Raw genomic sequence first — 21848 nt, forward strand, 5'->3', positions numbered from 1 at the left:
TACACCAAGATACTCATAGTGGTTAGGGGTGAGTAGAGATAGGCTTGTAGGTGACTTTCTTATTTTCTAAATGTTCTGAAAGTATTTTCCATTTACAATAAAAATTTTTATTTTATAAAAAAAAAATTCCCCAAACCACAGCGGAAACAGGAATGACAAGAGTTGGAGCATTTTTGGTGTGCGCTGAGGATACACAAGAGAAGGGTAGAGGGCAGACCCCCACCTGAGGGCTGGGGGCATTGCAGGGACAGGACGGATGGGCTGTCCAGGGCAGTGAGGCTCATCCTGGGGCAGCCAGGCTGGATTCCTGGATGTCCAGGTGGTTGAAGCAGACAGAGAACTAGGGTAGTCTGGCATTTTTGGCAGGAGTGGGCTCGGGAATCTCTGCAGGCCACTTTGCCATTGTGCCCTAGGACTCTGCTTTGCCCACCTGCTGTCTCAGTCAGCCGCATCTGCTCTTCAGGGGGAGGCAGAGCCCCAGGTGCCAGGAGAAGAGAAGGCAGTGGTGTCTGAGGTCCCTGCCATCCTGGTCCCAGCCCACCCCACTCCATTTGCCTCTGCTGCAGAGCAGATTTCTGTGTCTCCCCTCCCTCCCTGGACCATGTGGCCTGCAGGAGCAGGGCCAACCACACTGGCAGCCATCACAAAACAACAGACTTTAATGGAAATCATGAAGGAGTGGGGCGAGCAGAGGGAGCAAAGCAGGGTGGCATCACTCATGCCTTTCCCTGCTGCTAAGCCTGGGCAGTCCCTGACGCTGTCCCCTCTCCACATTTCCCAGCTCTTCTGGCAGGACAGAATTTCAGCGGCCCCTTGTCCAGCATGTCTGCAGTGAGCCCAGTGATGATGCGGTAGCATAAGCAGAGCCAGGGCATGGGTGGATGGCAGGGGTAAGGGGGCATGAGGAGGTGCTGCTTAAGCCAGAATGATTCCCAAGGTCCCCCAAGGAAGGGCTGCTTGTCTCCTGGGCAGGGCACAGGGTTGGAAGTAGTCAACCACCCCCAATGTGAGCTTGGTACCATGGAGAGGGACACGGGGGTGGGGCAGGAGCCAGCCTGTGAAGGGCAGCTGTGAGCTTCTGTGGCACTGCGGTTGTTGGTTTTAGGGTCCAGGGCAGGGGTGGGGAATGGAGCACCCCACTTGTGTCCAGGGTGATAATTATGAGATTGACCAAAAGTCCCCAAGACCCCCATATCCTATTGCCACTGCACCTGGCTAAGCGCCTGCCCCGACCCCTACCCCAAACAACAGGAACTCCTCTATTTGGCCTCCTGTAATGTCTCCACCGCCACCTTCACTGCTTGGAACACAGCCCAGTCCATCTAGGAAAAAGAGAGAAGACAAAGAATTGTCAATCACATTCCCAGGCCCCCAGGCCCTGCACCCTGCTCAAGAACACCCTTGCTCTGAGCAGAGCTGGATCTGACATGTCCGCTGCAGCTGAGCCCACAGGGACGTGGGCAGTACACCCAACCTGCCAGCCAGCGTCACACTCACCTGGGCATAAAGCAGGTGGCATTCAGGAATCAGGCTGGGTCCCTGATGGCAGAGCTGAGCAGAGAGGGCAGAAGTCTCAGGGGATAGGAAGTGCTGAGTGACGCTGACTGTGTTTACCAGGCCCTGTACCTGAGTTGGGGAGGACACAGGCAGGAAGATCAGTGGAGGCCCAAGATGGTGCATTCTCTCCCTGTGCCACGGGTCCCCAAGGCCTAGCTCTACTAATGACCCCACTTAGCTCTCAGAGAGCAGAAGCCCTGGATATAGCAGCAGACACTCCAAAGGCCACAGCCTTAACCAGGCCAGAGGGCTTCCAGAGAGGACACAAAGCCTCTCCACATCAACGTGCTGAGAAGGCTAGGACCAACCTCTGGAAAGAGTCCCTGTCAGGCAGTTTTGATGGCCACTCAGCCTCCCCGTTTCCTGCCCTGCCTAGCCCTCAGGCATCGAGAAGATGTTGTATACCTGTGGTATTGCTCTGTTCCCCTCTCGCCCCCTAATCTCCGCACAGCCCCCACCCACCAGGAAGCACCTGGTGGGGAGCCCCCGCGGGCACCAGCACGGCCTCCCCTGGGCCCTGCAGCAGCGTCCAGCAGCTCACGCCCCACTCCTCACGCAGGCGCCGCCGCAGCCCTGCATCCAGGTAGCAGCTTCCTGGGGCCCCGGGCTCCAGAGTGCCTGCCCCAGATGGGCACACCTCAAAGAGAGAAGAGGGAATGCGTGAGGCAAGAAGGGAGGAGCAGGGCTGTAGGAGGCTTCCAGCTCAGAAAAGAGCTCAATGGCCAAGTGAGGGGCAGGTGGGGAGGACCTGGGCTGGGTGGTGTAGGGCTAGGGCAGCTCAGGTTAGCAGAACAATCCCTAGGCTGGAAGCAGCTTAGAGGACAGGATTAAGGGCTCTAAAGCTGAGGGGCCAGAGTCCCTGTTTTTCCCAGGGCTGGATGCCTTTAGTAGCCTCCATGGCCATGACCCTGGCTGCCCTCTGCTCCCCCTCACAGGTACCCCATTCCGCAAAATCCAAGGAGATGACCTTCATAATCCCAATTCATGAACGTCTACCCCAGGAGCGCCTAACTCGGAGTCTTGTGAATTGCCTGAGTTGTGTGCTAAATTGTGGGTAGCTAGATGGCCCTAGGGACACAACCCAAAGCATTCAGCAGATTCCTGTAAGATCCTGGATCCAGAAAGTCAAGGCCACACACAAGTTCTGCCTCCGAGGAGCTGGAGAGGCAGTCTGTCCAGGCCAAGGCCTCTGCATCAGACACAGCCATGGGGGCCTCCACTAGCCCAGCCAGGGGAGGGAACCCGTCAGGCAGGCAGGGGCTCATGGAGGCCAGAGGAGGAGGTGCTTGAAGCATCTGCAGAGCTGAGCGCCAGCATCTCAAATGGGCTGCCAGCTCCATCCACCCCACTTCAGGGAGGATCTCAGCCATTGTCCCTGGGCCATGTGGGGAGGGGAAGGCCAGGAAGCAAACTAGACCTTTGGGGAGTCCCAGCCATATGCCAAGACTCCTTTGCCCCTGGTGTCTGAGGTCCATCCTGGAGCTCAGCAGCATTTCCCAGGCCACCCAGTGAGACTGTCCCCTTCAGCCCCTCCCCATGAATCATCGGGTTGGAACTGCCCATAGCTAGCCACACCCAGACGAGATGGGGCCATCTGAGTATGAAGGTGTGTTGCTGTCTGCATGTCCTTGCGTCTGTGTGCACATCTATACATGTGCATGTCTGTGGGCAGGAGGGTGGTGGACGCACATTGCCTTCTGCATGTCTGTCTGTGCCTTAGCAAGGGGCGACACTTGGTAGGTGTCTTTTTCCCAAGACAGTCAGTGCTCAGTTGGACTTCAGAGCCACCAGGCCCTAACCTCACCCCTGGCCTCCCACTTCCCTGCTCCTCAGGAGCCTCCTGCCCTCCACCCAGCCCCAGCCCCTCTCATGGCCCAGCTTCCCCTCCCCCTACCATGCCACTGCCTTCAACCCCCTCACTTGCCTGTACCTCCAGGAGCACCTCTTTTGGGAAGACTCCCCTCAGGAGGTGCAGATACCAAAAGGAGGGCACCAGGACAGTGTCTCAGAAAGGCACCCTTTGCCTCTAGCCAGTCCCATCCAGAGCTCAGGGAGAGGAGGCCATCTCTCCCCATGGGGAGCACAAGTGTATTGACCTGAGGCTGCGACAGACATAAACTCCGATCCCAGAGGTACCACGAGTCGTGGTTTTCCCACCAGCAAATTGGAACAGTGGCAGTATCTGCCTCAGTGGGAACAGTTAACTGGTGGGGACTGTTAACTAGGCTAATTCGCCCAAGGCCCAAGGCCCTGTGCCCGGCCGGCAGCAGCTGCTTCTCCCACTTCAGCATGAGGTCCAGATCTCTTGCCTCAGGCTCCTGTTCTTTTCTCTGGGCCCCACCTGCCTCCTCTGACCCATCTGTGTGAGTTGGGACCATCCAGCTCACCTGAGGGAGTGGGGCGGGGAGCGGGCACACAGGGAGCACACACTCAGGTGGGCAGACGGGATGAGCTCCTGGGGCTGGGCAGGGGCAAGGGGAGGGCCCCCGGCTCCTTCCTCACCATCTGGAGAAAGCGGCGGATTCGCTGGGCGTCCTGTGCCCGGAACACGTGCCACACGGTGCTGACCTGGCTGCCTGGAGAGCACAGCCCCTCCCCGTCCAGGCCTGAAAGGAAGTCTGAGGGAGGCCAAGTGTTCAGGCGGGCCCAGGGCTGCGAGGCAGACCACGCCCCAGCAGCCTGCCCACTCCCTGGGGCCTGTCTCCTGCAGAAGACTCACCTTTCTGTGCCCGGTGCCAGGCAGGCAGTGGTGCCTCGGCATGCACCAGGATGCTGACCAGGTCAGTCACCTCCACACAGAGGTTCTTGGTCCCCAGGTGTCCACGGTGTGGGCTCACACCTGTATGGAGGTGGAGAAAGGACAGTTGGGAACAGAGTCAGAGAAAGGCTTCAGCTCTATGGCCTTGGCACAGACACACGTGTGCCCTGGACAACAGGCATGGGAACAAGGAGTGGGCAGGCAGGGAGGGGACACTCACCATAGGCTGCCCAGAGTTGGGGCCCCAGTAGATGCAGGCCAGGGCCCGGCGGGAGGTAGGAAGCCAGGTTGAGTTTCCCATGCTGGGCACAGTACTCTGGGAGTGGCAGGCTGGCCGCCAGATTCTCCACCCTGTGGGGGGACAGGGTCATGCCCAGCAGGCCCAAGCCAGACACAGAGACCCCATCACAGCCCCCACTGCTGGGGTAACTCCCAGAAGGCACGCTGGGATCTCTGAAGGTCAGAGGGTGGGTGTGGGGAAAAAGAAGATGGGAGGGCTGGCCCTTGGTATCACACACACCTGCTGGTGTCCTTGTCCCCCAGAGCTCGGTGCAGCAGGAGGACAGAACCCTCGTCTGATTTTGGGCGAACTGGGGGAGACACAGAATGGTCCTTGGCCAGAGGCCCCTGCCCCAGTAGTAGCGGCACATAAGTCCAGTGTTCACCCTGGGCCTGCTCCCACCCCGGGCACTCTGGGACTCCTGTGCCACCCAGACCCTGGGGCTCAGGCTTCCAGCTCCCTCTACCAGGCAGGGATACTTACTCTCAGGCTGGGAGAAGCCCTCCCAGAATGTCTTGCTGCCCAGGCTTGTGGGCTTGGGAGGCCCCAGCGGGGTGAGCACCTGCACCTGGCCTCCAAGCGCCCCAAGAGCTTCCGCTCCCCATAGGCTGCCTCTCAATGCCCTCTGGATCCCTGACACCAACACGGGCTGTAGTGGGAGAGGAGAGAGGACACGAGAATGAATGGGGCACCAGCATGGGCAGTGTGGGCATATATCGAGGGTACCAGGTCACCATGGAGACCTGGCTCTGAGGGTAATTAAGGCCCTAGGTCATGGGGAGAGAGGCAGGAAGCCTCACCTGGCCCTGTCTCCAGTGCTCCTGGAAGAGGTAGAAGCCTTGCTGAGGCCTGGGCTCCTGCAGCCACAGCAGAGCCCCAGGGGGTGGCAGCCGGGGCCGCACAGGGGGGAGGGGCAGGCCTAAGCCCCTGCGCAGGCCTGGGCCAGCCCGCAGTCCTGGCCTCAGGGCTTTCTCCTGGATCTTCCGCTCCACCACCTGTGCAATGATGCTGTCCAAGATATTGGTGATGCGGTCGTCCTGTGGGGGGATCCCAGAGGGGCAGGAGGGCTCAGGACCCGCCTGGCCCCATAGGGAAGGCCGGCCCCAACCTCCAGCCTCTGAGTCCCCAGGACCCAGGGCTCCCAGCCCTCCCTCCATGCCCTTTCTCACACTGGGCAGGGCTGGGGTGACAGGGGCAAAGGCCATGTGTATCCGCTCGTGGCCCAGGCATAGTTTGACCGCAGTAGAGGCCAGCAGTTCACAGAGAGAGGGACAAGGCAGGGACCTTCGGCCAGCACGGTCCTCTGCTGGGGTCTCCGTGGAGTCTGGGGTCTCTGTTGGGGAGGGAAATGGTGAGGAGCTTCACGTTGAGCCCCTCCCCCTTCTCTCACTGCCCATGCTTCCCTGAAGTCCGGGCCAGGCCTGCTCTCTTTCTACCAGCACCCTCACCTTGACTCTACCTGTATCTCCCACCCCTCACGTCTTCTGAAGGCAGCTCCAAAGCCTCTAAAAAGGGGGGGCTCAGAAGGGGTGCTTGGCCAGAGAGGGGTTAGGAGCTTATCCCAAGGGATAGAAATTACTGTAGGGGGGTATGGGGGGTGCTAAAGCGACTCCAAATCATCCCTGATGCTTCCATTGCCTATTCCCCTCCAGCCTCAAACTCTGGCCCAGCTTCCCTCTTACACAGTCCCAGGGGCAGGAGGACCGGCTCACCGTCTTTGATGTCCTTTGTCCTGCTGGTGTCCCCATTACAGGAAGGTTGTGGAGTTGGGGGTGTTTTCTCTGAGGGCTCCTTCTGTTAAACGCATCCACCCGCCCCCCCCATCCAACCAGAGATTTAAAAACTGGCAGACACAACCCAACCCACAATAACTAACAATGGACTCTTGCAAGTACTAAAATTGTATTTCCAGGAGCAAAATGTTATAGGATATCGATTTAGGTGGGAAAAGTTGCTCATGAACTTCTACATACGGTATAGTCTAAAGTGTGCTAAAATAGACAAGAATACAAATGACTGGACAGAAATATGTCAAAGGCGTTAGAGGCCACTGTCAGCATCTACATTATACTTGTCTGTATTGTCCAAATTTTCCACAAGGGGTATGTAGCACTGCGTCTGGCACACAGGTGATTTTTTGTAATAAAAAGATGAACTCGGGCGGCGACTGTGGCTCAGTGGGTAGGGCGCCGGTCCCATATACGGAGGGTGACAGGTTTGAACCCGGCCCCAGCCAGCAAAAACAGCACTGGCAACTGCAACAAAAATAGCTGGGCGTTGTGGCAGGCACCTGTGGTCTCAGGTACTTGGGGGGCTGAGGCAAGAGAATCGCCCTAGCCCAAGAGCTAGAGGTTGCTGTGGAAACCGAGGCAGCGCTCTACTGAGGGCGACAAAGTGAAACTATATCAAAAAAAAAAAAAAAAAGGTGAACTCATAAAAGCTTTGCAAAATGCTTATTGAGTGCCTACTATGTCTCAGGAGCCAGAAACACTGGCTCAGAGAAGGTGGTTCAGTGCTTCTCCTGAAGGAGCCCATGGCCTGGGGGCATAGCCATACCAACAAGCATGGCTTGCACATTGTGGCAAGGAGTGAGGACTTCTGGTAGGTGGAGCAAGGTAGGCTAGATGCTTGAGCTGGCTATGTGGCTCCTAATTCTCAGGGGAAGGTGGTAAGTAGTCTGATTCCAGCAGCTCCCTCTTCATCCCATCAAAAGAAAGGCCCAAACCCTGACAAAGGTCAGTCATTTGCAGGCACGTTGTCCTATCCTTGGGCCTACCAGTAATCCTCTGTCACCTATGCCAGGGCCTGGTTCTTACCTGCTGGCTGCCATCCCCAGGGACCCACACCCGGGCATCAGCTTGGCATGGACAGTGCCCCCGGATGTCAAACTTGACCCAGACCTGATGCATTGCAGTGCTCAGTTCCGCCAAAGCTGGGCAGGGAGAGATGGAATTTGGTGGTAAGCGTAGATCAGCAGGCATCCCCTGGGCAGTGTGACCCCACAAAGCAGAAGGGCACAGCATCAGGGGGAGGGAAGGCCAGACAGAAAGCTGGTCTCCCTCAAGACCCACCCTCTGCATACCCCACCCCTCCAAGATGCCTCACCCTGGCTGGAGACAAACTGGGTCAGCATCAGGGAACAGGCAGGGTGCCCAGCCTCCTGGGCACACTCCTCTGTAGATTGCTCCTGTGAGCCTGTAGGGTAGGAAGGGAGAAGCTGCAGAGCCAGACATCAAGGTAACTATAGTCAAGGTCGGGAAGAAGGGCAAGGAGATCTAAAGCAGGGGCCCCAATAACCCATAAAACATGTGTTTTCTGGGAAACTTGGGTTACACAGTGACACAGGATTCTTTGCTTATAGAACACAAAGGCCTTAATACACTGAAATGTTTTGCAAGACTCCAGGTAGATATATAAAAGAGAATATTCCAAAATGCATCTGACCCTGCAACTCTTTTTGGCCATGTCCTTTGGAACACCAGGAAATTCCAAGCCCTCAGGTAGCCAAGTTAAGCCAAGGGAAAGAAAGGTGAGCAAGGTGAAAAGAACAGGACAGAATCAGAAGACCTGAATCTAAATCCTGATTGCAACATTTAATGAGCTGTGTAATCTCGGACAAGTCGCTGAGAATTTGTTATCTGGAAAACGGAGGCAATATACCCACTTCACAGTGTTACAACAGGTTTAAGAAGGTGCGATCTGAGCAAAGTGGGCATCATAGAGTGTGCCCCTGACTTTGTTCAAGGGTGAGCAAGGAGGCAGGGTGCCTCTCTGATCTGGGGAGAGGGGACGTCTGCTCTGAGTGGCTTTGAGCAGTGGTGGCTGGGGATGACAGGGACTCTTTGGAGAGAGACAGCCAAGAAATGGCCAGAGCCTCCGAGCAGTCCTCCTGAGACCCTACCCTCCCACCTCCACCCTTGGTCTTCTCCTACCTGCTTTCTCTCTGGCCCTTCCAGCACCTGCCATGCGGCCACAGGCCACACACAGCCGGTGGCTGCACCGGGGGCATTGCCAGTGGGTGTTGAAAAGTCCATGATGGCAACGGCTACACCAGCGTGGAATGCCTGGGTTGTCCTCTGTCACGGCTGGCCCCTGGCCTGCTGACCACAGGAGAGAACAAGGTCACAGGGCTGAAGGCAACAGGCCCCTCTGGAGGACCTTATGTGGGAAGCCTCCATGCAGGGGTGGGGAGACGCAGGGAGCAGTTTCTGTGCAGGGGCCCCGAGGGAAGGGAGACAGGCCCCTTTACAGTTACCTTGCTTTCTCTGCAGTCCTGTCAAGAACCCGACAGAAACTGTCCTCTCCAGCAAATCCTTCCCAGGGACAGTGGAGGCCTCTCCTCCTCCAGTTCCTCCACCAGGCCTAGCCCTGCCCCAGGGACTTCCCCACAGGCCCTGAATCACTAACCTACAATACTTCCAGCACATTCGGTCCTTCCCTCCCAATGCTACATACTACTGGAAACACCATTGTATGGTGATCACACTCAGGTGGGACTTTCTTCCTCCAGGGGATTTTGGATATTAGAAACCTTAAGGGGCTGCTCCTGTCCTTACTCAAAGGGATGGTTTTGTTTTTTTGTTTTGTTTTGTTTTGTTTCTTTTGAAACAGAGTCTTACTTTGTTGCCCTCAGTAGAGTGCAGTGGCGTCACAGCTCACAGCAACCCCCAGCTCTTGGGTTTAGGCGATTCTCTTGCCTCAGCCTCCCAAGTAGCTAGGACTACAGGTACCCGCCACAATGCCTGGCTATTTTATTGTTGCAGTTTGGCCAGGGCTGGGTTTGAACCCACCACCCTCAGTATATGGGGCTGGAGCCCTACTCATTGAGCCACAGGTGCCCTCCAAGGAATGGGTTTTTATTTGGGAGATTTTTTTTTTTTTTGAGACAGAGTCTCACTGTCGCCCTCCTAGAGTCCTGTGGCATCACAGCTCACAGCAACCTTAAATTCTTGGGCCCAAGCCATTCTCCTGCCTCAGCCTCCCAAGTAGCTGGGTCTAGAATGCCCAGCTATTTTTGTTGTTGTTGTTGCAGTTGTCATTGTTGTTTAGCAGGCTCTGGGCCGGGTTCGAACCTGCTGGCCTAGGTGTATGTGGCTTGTGTTCTACTCACTGAGCTAAGGAGCAGAGCCAGGATTTTTTTTTTTTTTTTTAAGAGAGGAAGTCTCTCTCTGTTACCTAGGCTAGAGTTTAGTGGCGTGATCACAGCTCACTGTAACCTCAAGCTCCTGGGCTCAAGAGATCCTTCCTCCTCAGCCTCCTGAGTAGCCAGGACCACAGGTGTGCACCACCATGCCCAGCTAGTTAAAAATTAATTTTTAGTAGAGATGTGGGTCTTGCTATATTGTCCATGCTGGTCTTAAACTCCTGGCCTCAAGCATGAGCCTTACAGGCATGAGCACCATACTTGGCCAAAAGTGGTTACTTTAGAGAAAAGTTTCAGACTAAGCCATTGTCGTGTCCAACTTTGGGTGCAGGGGACTCAGAGCCAGTCAGGACTTTGCCCTTGCTTCCTTGTACTCACATTCTAAGTGGGGAGACAGACCCATAAACATGGCAGTGACTATGAGACCTCGGGCAAGTGCTAGAAACTAAAGGATGGGACAAAAGGATGAGGGTAGGAAGGGGAGCTTCTCAAGCCAGCCCTAAAGGATGAGTAAGTGCTCATTCACCAGGTAGAGGGAGGAGCACGGTATTCCAGACCCAGGGAAAGCCAGTGCCAAGGCCTAAGGGGAAGACTGAGCTGAAGGGAGCCGGGAAGGGAAGGATGGGTGGTGTGTGCCAGGAACCCAGACGGGAAGCTGGCTGACAAATGTCAAGGAGGCCAACCCTTCTGGGGCAAGAGTGAGCCCCCAGTGAGCTCCACCTAGAGAGTGACAGGTGGGCCCAGAGTGGTGTGGCAGCTGAAGGGGGAGCCTGGAGCAAAGCCAAGCAGCCACATTTCTCTCATATCAGCCCAGGTCCCACTGGACCTCCAGGCCTGCCCTGACCCTGAACCCTTTAGGAGCCCCCCTTCCCCTGCCTCCCAGTACTCCTGGAGCTCAGTCTTCCTTGCCCAACAACCCCCCAAAATCCCAGAGAATTGGGCTGGGTTGGACCAGGTTTGATGACACCTTCCCAACATCTCCCACTCAGGCCAGAAACTTTGGCATTGGCCAAGAGCCTAAGACAGAAGGGCAAAGTAGGGCAGGAGCTCTTCTGAAGCTGCAGTAGGCCCAGGCACCGGCAATGTAGGTGGGAGTGGGGGCAGGACACCTGGGAGCTCCATGTGGTGCAGACCCCATACAGGCTCAGGGGATCCCGCTCACCTTCCCGCTGCGCCCAGGCCAGGACCTCTCGTTCCCTCTTCAGCAGGCGGCATAGTCGGTCCCCCAAACCACTGAGCAGATGCTTGGCAAGGCCCGTGCTGAGGGGGGCCTCCAAGCCAGACCCCTCGCCCTCCTCAGAGCTGGTGCTGCCCACTGCATCCTCCATCTGCTGCTGCTCCCCTCCCAAAGGCAATCTGGAGAGAAGGCAGAGGATGGTGAGGAGGAGCCCCCAGGGGAGGATTCCGGGGTCAGTCAGGGCAACAGGCTCACCTCTGTACTTGCTGGGAGTGGCAGGCCAGCTCTCCCCCCTCTCCAGTTGCCTGGGCACAGCTTTGGCATTGAGCGAGGCCCACCAGGAGGGCAGAGCAGGGTATGTCCTGAAGTCCTGGATCCTGGAGGCTGGCTGGGCCACCATGGCATCCTGAGGGGACAATGCAGATGGTCAGGGGTCTGGGTTTCCTGGGATTTTGCAAACCCAGACCCTCCCTTAGTGCTCACACCGTCTGCACACAGAGCCAGCCCAGCTGCTGGCTACAGGTCTATGGCAGAACTAGCAAGTGGACTAGGTAGCATGAAGCCTCGCAGGCAAAGCTGAGCAGGGTGCCTGCCCTGACATGGACCACAGCCAAGATGTGCTGCACCCAAAGCTTCATGCAGCTGGGCGATCATACTACACAAGTGCAGTATCCAGCCAGTGTAGACTTTGGATAGCTCTACTGAGGGCTTAGTGATACTACTGGCTGTGTGACAGCGTGAGGAGACAATCTCAATGTAGACGGAGGGTGCCGGAAGGGGAGAAGGCTGAAGAGTTTCAACACAGGCCACAGGTGCAGTAACCCAAGAAGGCAAAGGGGCCAACAACTTCTCAACCCAGGCAGAGGCCTGGGAGGGTGCAGACAGACCCAGGCCAGGTGCAGGGGGATCTGAGCAAAGCCATGGCCCAGCAGTCCAGGAGGCTAGGAAACTCAAGTGATCCTGAAGATCTGAGCCAGGGCCAGTAGTGTTGGAACCCTCCGTGAAGGGCACAGTGTGGCAGAGGGATCCAGGAACGTGCCCAGCCCTAACACTGGCAAAGTCCAAATGAGGTTCCACAGTCCATCTAGCCAAGAGAGCAGCCATTCCTCAGGAAGGACAGGGTTCCTTCAGGAGAGGTAATCCCCCAACAGGGATTTATGGCACAAATAATCACAACAGTGAACATTAACTGAGTGTTTACTAGGTGCCAGGAATTCTTCAGAGCCCTTGATGTGAATTATTAGAGCATTTTAAGTTTTGCAGCAGTCTTCATGAGATATGTGTCATCTTATCCCCGTTTTATAGATGAAGAAACCGATGTCCAGAGAGGTGAAATACCTCCCCCATTGTCACACAGCTACCAGTCAGCAAAGTCAGGAACCAAGCACTCTGGCTCCAGAGCCCATGCTCTGAACCATGTCATTGTATAGCCACCAACACACCATGGCTTGGAAAAAGACAGAGATGGCAGCCACTCACTGGAAGGCTCTGGCCTGCAGATGCTGAGGAACTCCCAGAGAGCCATCACAGTCCAGGTAGAGAACCTGACAACTGGGTGTGATCCACTCATAAAGAGCCTATGGACCCCACGTCCTGTAAAACCCCAGCCCCGGTGTCCCCTCCCAAGCAGGGATCCCTATGGTCCCTCCCTTGTCCCCTTACCTTTCTGGTCATCATGCTGTTCTGCCTCCACCTTGTTCCCTCTTGATGCATCCAGCATCTCCTGCCAAGCCCTGACCCCCTGCCCTGCAGGGCCTGGGAAAGAGTCAGGTGACCGTTTGGGGGCTGGGCTGCCCAATGCTTCCTGGACCTCAGGGCTGCCTGCCCTCTTGAGGGCCTGGAGCCTGGTGGCTGGGCTTTCCTCATCCTCGGGGCAGCCGCCTGGACATCCAAACTGCTCTGAGTGTCGCGTGAGCCATGTCTTCTTCAGCTTGGTGTGGTGGCTTGGGGGGCAGGCCCTGGGATCCGTGGCCTTGCTCACTTCCTCGCTGGATTCGCTGGACCCACTGGTACCCATCTCCAGGCTCTCCTGGCATTTCCCATAAGGGCCAAGACCCCCATCCCCAGTGGGTGGGTGGGATGAACAACAGGCCCTACGGGTAGTAGGAAGCACAGGAGAGGGGCCTTGTGGTATGGCAGATGGCCCCAGCTGGTACCCAAGGCTCCCATTGCCTGGTCCAGCCCAGACATTGCCAAGAGTATGAACAAGGCCTGGGGAACAAGTGGGCCAGGGGGTCCAGGGAACGGTGCCTGGATGCCCCAGGAAAAATGGACAAAGATTCTGCTGCCTGACAGCTCCTGTCTCTCCATCCCTCTGGTGGAATGAGGGGTGCTCAGCCTCCTGAGTTCTCTGGAGAGGCCGGCCAGGGGCTAAGCCCAGCAGCCCAGCTTCCGCAGCTGCCAAGGGCTCCTTTGCCTGCCCCAAAATGCTCGGATCCTTGTGGAAGCCCTAAAGAGAGGAGAAAGGGTTAAGCTAGTGCTGCCTTTGGTCCCCAGGGCCTAAAAGGATGGACAGAACTAACATGAAAAAACTGAAGAACTCACATCCAATTAACAAATGGTGCTGCTCTGGGTGCCTCCCCCACTGCCCTGGCTGCCCCCAGACACTCCCAGGTATTCTCAGACTTCCTCACAATCCAGCAACTAAAAGGCCTGGCACAGCCAAAGGGCATCCAGAATCTACTTAGATTGTTTGATATCCTGTACCATACTGTTTTCCAACTACAGTTGAACCTCCATAGTTCACCACCTCCCTACATGGACCACCTCCTTCAGTTGACCTAATTTTCATAGACCAGACACATACCACATGTACGTGTCAGCACAATAGCCCTAGTTCCGTGTGTTGACCACTTCCGTTGACCAATTTGTTACAGTTCCTTGGGTGGTCAACTTACAGAAGTTCTATTGTATTTTAAAATCTCATCCTTGGGCATAGGGGTTACCTGTGGGGGTAGGTGCCCTAAACACAGGTAATGGGGTTGCTCACAAGTCCTGTTCCTGGATTGAGGGGCTTTGCCTGGCCACCTTCTCCACCCAGGACAAGGCTGCACATTCTAGGGCCAGAGCTCCCAAGGTTTTGCCCTGGGTGGGCAACAGGAGAGTCAGTGACAGCAATGGCCTGAGCATGGGCTAGGTCTGGAGAGATGGAGCTGCCCATAGGACAGATTGCTTGGAGTCGATTTGGGGCTAGGGAGTTGGCAGGGCCCTCCCCCACTTGGGTGTTGCCTTGGCTTTCATCAGAATGGAAGGGCAGAGTGGTGCTGTCCCAGTAGGGCATCTCCAGGACCACTAAACTACTTTGCATGTCCTGAGCCCTAGGTACCTATCTGCCCCAGCACTCACCTTGCTGCCTAAACTGAAGGCAGAGGGCACTTTGGGCTGGCCCCCAGAGTACATCCAGGGGTGTGGGGCCAGGGGCCAGTCACATGGTCGCTCTGGGGGCAGGCCAGACACTAGGTAGGGTGGGAAGCAGGTGGGTACCCAGAAGGGAGCTCGCTCCAGGATCTTGGTCTCCAGAAGGAAAGGGCACTGCAAGGGCCGGAAGGCCACAGGGTCACTCTTGGGATGGCCACCACTATGCTCAGGAATCAGGGGGCTGTAGTGAGGTGGGCACGCTGGCCCACAGAATGCCAGTGGATGGGTGCGCAATGTCTCCTTCCAGTGCAGTCCCTCTTTACTGCTCAGCCAGGTGGCCTTCCTCACCCCATTCTGGGGTCCCTCACCCTCCACAAGTGGGAGCGTGTCCTTGGGGTCCTGGGGGAAACCAGGGGGAAGCCAGGAGTCTGGGGTGCTCAGGATGCCCCTCCAGAAGGGAGCAGACTCTCCCAGGCACAGTGGCCCACGACGCAGGCCATCTCGAGGTGGGGTCCCTGGCTCCTGTCCCATGATGCTGTTCTCAGGGGCCGTCTTCTCCCAGATTGGGGTGTCCTTCAGGAAGCTGGGCGTACTCTCCATCACTCTCCTGCCCTCATGGGGCTCTCCCAGAGGGGTCCCTAGAGCACAACCATCAAAGCTTGAGCACATGCCCCAAGCGCCTTACCACGTGGTACAGAGGGCACCGCCCTGGCAGCTCCAAGGCAGCTCAAACCAGTAAAGCAAGTACCAACCCACAGCTAGGCAGGCAATATGCTGCCCAGCTACATGGAGCCAGAAGGATCCTGCCTGGGTGGGATGCTCCAGTGTGGGAACCTCACCCCTTTCCCCAAATTCCTGGGACTTAATAACCCATCTGGGCCAAGAGATTGCCATTTCTTTTCTTTTTTTCTTTTTTTTTTTTTTGTAGAGACAGTCTCACTTTATCGCCCTCAGTAGAGTGCTGTGAAGTCACACAGCTCACAGCAACCTCCAACTCCTGGGCTTAGGCGATTCTCCTGCCTCAGCCCCCCAAGTAGCTGGGACTACAGGCGCAGATTGCCATGTTCTGGCCTCACCAAGCCAAGAATTGGGTAGCAAGTCATGGGGTTGAAAAGAAAGCAAGAGCCCAAAAGGTAAGCTCGGTGGAGGGCACTGAACTGGGAAGACAAAAAGCCTGGATCCTGGCCCTGACTCAGTCATGTGCCATGTGGCCTTGGGCAAGTCATGTCCCTCCTCAGTGTGCCCCTGTATGAAATGGGGTGCGGGTCTCAGAAGACTCTTCCCATACTGTGGCCTATAGTTTGGAGGATGCTGCTTGGCCACCCTCAGCCTGCAGCCCCAGCCAATCTTGCAGGCGTGGGAAGTGCGGGCAGAGCAGGCTGGAGTCACTGGGGAGGGCTGCATGGAGGGCTGTGGCTGTCCCTCCTTACACTGGGGCAGCCCTAAGCCTGCCTCTTCCCTGCCCTCTGAAGTTTCTTGGCTTCTCAAACAGAGTCCCGGGACAACTGCTAGAGACTGAGGTCTTCACCCTGGGCCCCGAGTGTAGAAGTGTACTAGAACAGGAGAGGGGGATTAAGCGGTATCAGCTGGATGGGTCAAGCTGCCCTCGACCAGCCCAGCCGGCGTCCGCGGCTGGAAACTGCAGCCTGGCGGCGAGGGGGGAGGGAAGGAGGCGGGGAAAGCGGGCTGGGCCCCAGAGAGCTGCAAGGGAGGGAAAATTGAACGTGCAAGGGACCGGGATGACAGGTGGCACCAGCCCGGCGGCGCTCTCTTGGCGTGGTCCCCCGGCAGGCCTGACGAAGCCCCAGGAGGGAAGTGAGGGACGGTGGCAGAGGGCGCCGGGTTTTCTGGAGCTGCCACCGTCCGGCGGGGTCGGGCGTCCTAACTTTCGGATGATGTTGGAATGTGTAGCCCAGCCCAGAGGGATCCAGGCAACTTGGCCCCTGCGGGCGCTGTGGTCTCAGCTCAGAAACCCCCGCCACGAGTGTCCCAGGTGGCGTCTCTGGACCCCACTCTCGGCGCTTACCTGGGCTTCACGGGCCGGGCGCGGCGCGGGCGGTGGTCGTCCTAGCCGGCTCTGGGCACCTGCTCCCCATGGGCTGGCTCCCGGGCCTCCCTGCCGGCGGACAAAGACGCGGTCTCCCGCTCTCCACTCAGCGCTGTCGCGCTCGCTTTTCCCCGGGACGGCGGGGGCGCTCTAGGACCGCAGGTTGGAGGGGTCGGACTCCGGGATCTGCAGGATGCGGCACACGGCGCGGATCGGCCGCACCAGCTTCTGGGCCGAGGCTGTAGGTTGCGCCATGGGACGCCGAGACTCCGTGCTGCGACGCTGGGAGGGCCGGGCCGGGGCTAAGGAGCGGGTGCCCCCGGAGGGAGAGACGAGCCGGGCCGGGGGGAACGTGCGCCCCGGGTCGGAGGTGGCCGAGTTAGGGGGAAAGGCCGAGGGGCCGGGGGAGGGGGTCGTGCCTGCAAGGCGGACCGATCCCGGGACCCAGGAGAGGGGCACCAGCGAGGGCGCAGCACCGCGCAGCGCGGCTAATGGAGGGAGAGCGCGGCAGGGAGCGCAGCAGGACCTCTGATCGCCATCGCCAGACGCGCAACTGAGAGTGGGGAAGCTGCTCCGCCGGTTTCCTCCTCCAGCACCCTGCGGGAAACAGGAGCCCGTGATTCGGCGGCCCCGCCTGGGCCTGCCCCCTCCCGGGCCCCGGGGGCTTCCGCCAACGCCCCGGCGATGCCACCGGCTGCGCACGGGGAGAATGAGCCCTTTGTTCCCCCCTCCCCCCCGCGGCACCCGGGCGCCTGCCGAGAGAGGCTCCCCTGGGGCAGTGTGCCAGCTTCCCAGCCGCCCCACCCTCCCGTGGGCCCGGCCTCGGAGCCTGGCAGGCGGGCAGCACCCCCACTATAGGTGCCAAGCCCGGGAACTGGAGCAAAGGGCGGGAGGGGCCGGTCGAGGCCATGGTGGGGCGGGGTGCCCCCCGGGGTGCTAGGGCGGGGCGCTTGGAAGAGGGCAGTGCCAGAGCTGGCAGGGGCAGTCAGGTTCTCACGGGTCAGTGATGGGCGCTCTGACCCACGCCAGCTGGGCTGTGCCTGCTGGACCACTCACCTTTGGTTCTCTCCAGCTCTGGCACGTGGGCACACCCCACCGGCGGGAACTGCCCTGCCTCATCCTCACCCGGACAAGCTGCTTCTCAACACCCCCCAACCCTAGCCCCTCCCATGGCCGAGGGGCATAGGGGGCCTTCCTTAGGAGCTCTGGGAGGGCTTGGGCTGTAGTCTGTCCCTGATCTAAGGGCCTTGGTTTCAGCAAGTGTTGGAGAGGTGATGGGACCAGATGAGCTTCGCCACTGCTGGAGCCCTGCATTCTGGGGTTCTTTCCCATCCCAGGGTTCCTAGTGCTTCCAGGCCTGGGGCTGGAGGGGAGCCCATGGGAGTGGCTCCCAGCAGCAAGCAGAGTAGGAGAAAAAATGGGAAAGCAGGGCACCCTCCACCCGAGGAAGCATCCCGACTCCTCTGCGGGGGTGGTTCAGAGCACAGACACAAACAGACAGATTCAGACACACACAGACAGATTCAGACTCACACAGAAACCCACACGCCCAACGGGCACTTCCCTTCCCCTCAGGCACCCACCTCCCACCCTCAACGCCCCTGCCTCCCTGCAGAAGCCACCCTCTGCCTGCCTTCTCCCAGCCTGGGATGGAGTAGCAGCCCCCCCCCCTTCACCCATCCCACAGGAGGGATGGGGTTCTGGGTGTCTCTAGCCTGTCCCAAATCATACTACCATCCCTGAGGAGCCAAAGCCTTCCTCCTGAGGGGCAGGGCATTTCACTTGAGGAGAAGAGGAATGGTCCTGGGAAGGGGGCCTAAGGCATGGGCACTGTGGTACCTTGTGGGCCCTGTGGGCATGGATCCACCTAGCCCCTTGTGTCCCCCAGAGGCCAGCTCTGTGGCAGGGCAGGCTGGTAGGGGTTGTTTACATGACTGAATTGTTACAACTCCTTTCCTCCCCCAGCTCCCCTGGGGTGGCCAGACCTGAGTGTGCCCAGGGAGATGCTTGTGGAGGGTCCAGCAAGGCCTGGAATCCCTAGGCCCAGAGGCCTGGCCTCTTCCCCCAGACTGGCTCTAGGGGTAAAGACAGGGGCCAGAGTGTGCCTGTGGTCCACCATCTGTGTCCTCTGGCCTCTTTCCTCGGCTTGTGGGAGCATCCAGGGGAGATTCCTGCGGCTTGGGCCTAGAAGTGGCCAGAGTGGGCGCCTGGGGTGTCCAGAGCCCTGAAGGCCTGTTGCTGTCACCCCAAAGGGGATGGGGACTGTCCCAGGGGAGTGGGAAGGCACGTCTTCCCCACCCCCAGTGGCCATGTCTGCTTTGTCAGGGCACAGTCCCTGGACTAGATCAAGGCTCTCAGGATGGGCTCCCAAAGTGCCCCCGGGCTCATGGGGACCAGAGAAGAAAAAGACCCTTGCCCAGCTCCCCTTCCTGCTGCAAAGCCCCTGCCACAGGCCCACAGAGTCCTTGTAGCCAGCAGTTCTGTGCCTGAGGACGGAGCAGAGCGAGGAGACACACAAAAGACACAAACACAGGAGGAAAGCCACACAGCGCATGGACACAGCACCAGACTTGTGGACAAAGGCAAGCTGACCAGCACCCCCGGCCACATGGGGCCCGGCCCCAGCCCAGCACCCCTGGCGCACTGACACACATGCACACACTGACACACACTTGTGCTGAAGGCACAGCAGCACTTACAAGCCGACTGCCCTCACGCTGTCCCCAGAGCCCCTTACCTGGGCAAGCACAGTGCCCTTCGGAGGAGCAGCCCCCTGCCCAGGGGAGGGCAGCAGGCGGGGGCGGGGGAAGGAGCCCCGGAGAGTCAGGCCAAGCTGCCACTAATCCGGGCGGGGAGAGGGGGGGCACCCACGTCAGAGCGGGGACTGCCGGGTGGAGGGCATCTGAGGACATCCCCTCCCACACACGCGGCCGTCTGGGCACCTAGCCCTGCTTCCCAGCCCCTCCATCCTTCAGACAGCTGAGGCTGGCCTCCCCCCACCCTACTCCCATATGTGGCCATGGGGGGTCGTGGGGGAGGGGGAATATGGGGAGAATTCTCCCAGGACCTGGAAGGAGGGGGGAGGGGAAGGGAAGTGTGGAGATGCTTTTGGAGCCAGAAGGAAGCTCTGCGGCAGATGCCAGCCCCCCCTGCCCACCCACCCACAGCACTGACCTAATTCCTCTTCTCAGTGCAAACCTCCCCAACACCCCTCCTCCATCCTTCCACCTTACCTCCCCTCCCCCACCAGCTGCCCACCCAAGCCTCCCATCACGCCCCACTCTGCCCTGGGCTCAGGACCCTGGTGCCTAGCAACACCCACAGGCCCTGGGATTTCTCCTGCAGTATGCATCATCCTCCTGCACTGGGTTTTGCCCCTACCCAGATGCAAGGGTCCCAGTCCCGAGGTGGAGACGGACCCAAGCCTTTGTGCTCATCTTCTCAACCCCTTTGAGGATGTGGCAGTGCTTACCAGGACTCCCCAACTCAGCCTGGACCAGGGCCATGTGGGAACCAGAGACCAGTCTGCCGTAGTCAGGAACATAGTAGTGGGGCCAGTGTCTGCCCAAGACCATAGGTGGCCATGGGACCAGGGAACCAGAGGGCCACGGGCCCAGAGGATCAGTGATGAGGGCTAAAGAGGCCAAGAGATGGTAGGGGGTGGCCGGGGGAGGAGGGAGGCAGGAATAAAGGGCCCTCCACACCCTTGGAGGAAATGGAGGCGCTTCTGGGATGCAGACAAGGTGGGTGTGGAGGCTTAAGAGAGCCCAGGACCACACAAAGGGGTGCAGCTCTTGAGGGGCTGGCCGTGCTGACCCTGCCTGGCCATGCTGGAGCATGCTGGCCTGCCTCTAGAGGCCTGCCAGGCCAGGAGGCTGAAGGTGGGCCAGAAACCCCCTACAAATGGTGACCATGCTGGGACAGAGGTAAAGTCTTAGTGGTTCTCAGAGGGGCAGGGCCAGCTCTGAGGGAAGCCCAGCTGACACCCAGTGCCCCAAGCCTCAGGATCACGTGTATGCTTGCCCAGAAATGCCCCAGAACTTGGAATTCTTGCTCCTTCGCCTCTGGCCGCAGTATGTCTTGGAACCCATACAACTGCAGGCAGCCCTTCACCAGGCTGGTGCTCTAGAGACTCTGCCATTTTGAAAGCTTTGCAGGGGAACCCGGGTGATTCAGGGCACAAGGAAAGAAAGCAAAAGGCCATCCCCACCTCTGAGGGGCTCCTAGTCACTTAGGGCATTTGTTATTTTACCAGCAAACACTCCTAGAGGCCTCTTAGGTATCAGGCCCCGTGCTGGGCCCTGTGGGGTGACTGTCTGGGAGTCTGGCATAGTTAACAGATGATTACAAGATACTGAGTCTGCCCTGGGGAAGTCTGGGGAGCTTCCCGGAGGAAGTCAGAGAATGAGCAGGACTTCATCACTGAAGCACACACTTACGAAAGTATTTCACTTCTGTTAAACCACTGTTCGTTCCAGGCTGGGATACCATAGTGAGTAAAATACAAGTCTGCTTTTTATGAAGTCACAGAACAGTGGGGGAGGAAATATGATGTGCCCAAGGCAGAAACAATGCAGAGATACTGTGGTCTGGATGAGCCAACAAATCCAAGGGAGTGTTCACAGAGGGTATCCCAGGGAGGTGATGTCTGAGTGCCACCAAGGGCAGAGAGTTGGGTGGGGGAGGAAGAGCATGTCAGAGGGACAGCATTCTGGGCTGTGCAGAGCCATGATTGTTGGGGAGAACACAAAGCTTCTCCAGCTCAGCCAAAGAGCCAGATGACGCTGGTGCCCACTCTTAGTACCTATCCCAAGAATGGGGTGAGTGAAATCTTTCTCACCACCCCACAACTTCAGGCCTCACCCCACTCTCCTTTCTTCTGCATTTTGTGTCTCGTTTTATCCATTCATTGTGCACTTGTCTTTTTTTTTTTTTTTTTTTTGTCTCTTCATTTGGGTGTGTGGATCCTGCCATTCTACCTCTACCAAGGCACCTCATGGGTAACTCCTGCATCAAGAGTCAGGGTCCCCGACTCACAGGTAGCACAATGGTAGACAAGTTGCTGTAGCTCACCAAACCTCATTTTATCTGTAAAATGGGCATAGCCCTTAGCTGATAAGCTTTTGGGAGAAGATTTAAGAAAATCATCTCTGCAAAATGTCCACAGTGAGGTCAGGCATACAACCAATGATCCGTACCCTTCCCCTTGCCTCTCAGGCAAGAAACATCTCATTTACTTAAGGACTGCATAATGATTAAGCACATAGTGTCTGAAGCCAGATGACCTGGTTCAAAGTCCAGTTCTGCCACTGACAAGCTGTGTGACCCTGGGCAAATCACTTGCTCTCTCTGTGCCTGCTTTCTTGTAAAATGGAGATTATAATAATAGTATATACCTCCTTAGACTGTTATGAGGATTAAATTAATATATATCAGGGACTTAGCACAGCGTCTTCTGTGGGGCAGCCACTGTCGAGGTGCTGGTTATTACCACTCTCTGCACCCCTGCAGTATCAGCAACATGTCTGC

At 57.8% G+C, this 21848-nt stretch overlaps 2 protein-coding genes across 4 annotated transcripts; both read right to left on the reverse strand.

Annotated features, from left to right (window-relative positions):
* Positions 1-641: 641 nt before the first annotated feature.
* HR (HR lysine demethylase and nuclear receptor corepressor) lies at positions 642-14872 on the reverse strand. Of its 3 annotated transcripts, none has more exons than XM_053578677.1 (18): positions 14261-14872; positions 12578-13364; positions 11171-11321; positions 10901-11094; positions 8528-8692; positions 7701-7790; positions 7412-7527; positions 6308-6389; positions 5765-5928; positions 5396-5632; positions 5079-5244; positions 4836-4905; positions 4536-4666; positions 4277-4396; positions 4060-4175; positions 2030-2194; positions 1498-1626; positions 642-1322 (listed from the first exon to the last, which is right to left on the reverse strand). In XM_053578677.1, exons 1-18 carry the CDS (start codon positions 14870-14872, stop codon positions 1260-1262), a joined length of 3558 nt encoding a protein of 1185 aa, XP_053434652.1. In that variant the 3' UTR covers positions 642-1259. The 3 variants fall into 3 exon arrangements, 2 of the variants coding, with proteins under 2 accessions (XP_053434652.1, XP_053434651.1); XM_053578676.1 differs by having other exon boundaries at positions 8528-8695; XR_008377394.1 differs by lacking the exons at positions 642-1322; positions 1498-1626; positions 2030-2194 and having other exon boundaries at positions 4061-4175; positions 4836-4942; positions 8528-8695.
* A 1597-nt stretch (positions 14873-16469) lies between these two features.
* On the reverse strand, positions 16470-17651 carry HRURF (HR upstream open reading frame). The gene is made up of 2 exons (XM_053578679.1): positions 17376-17651; positions 16470-16916 (listed from the first exon to the last, which is right to left on the reverse strand). Exons 1-2 carry the CDS (start codon positions 17649-17651, stop codon positions 16470-16472), a joined length of 723 nt encoding a protein of 240 aa, XP_053434654.1.
* Positions 17652-21848: the final 4197 nt, after the last annotated feature.

The sequence above is a fragment of the Nycticebus coucang genome, chromosome 24 (assembly GCF_027406575.1).
Source record: "Nycticebus coucang isolate mNycCou1 chromosome 24, mNycCou1.pri, whole genome shotgun sequence".
Classification (NCBI taxonomy): domain Eukaryota; kingdom Metazoa; phylum Chordata; class Mammalia; order Primates; family Lorisidae; genus Nycticebus; species Nycticebus coucang.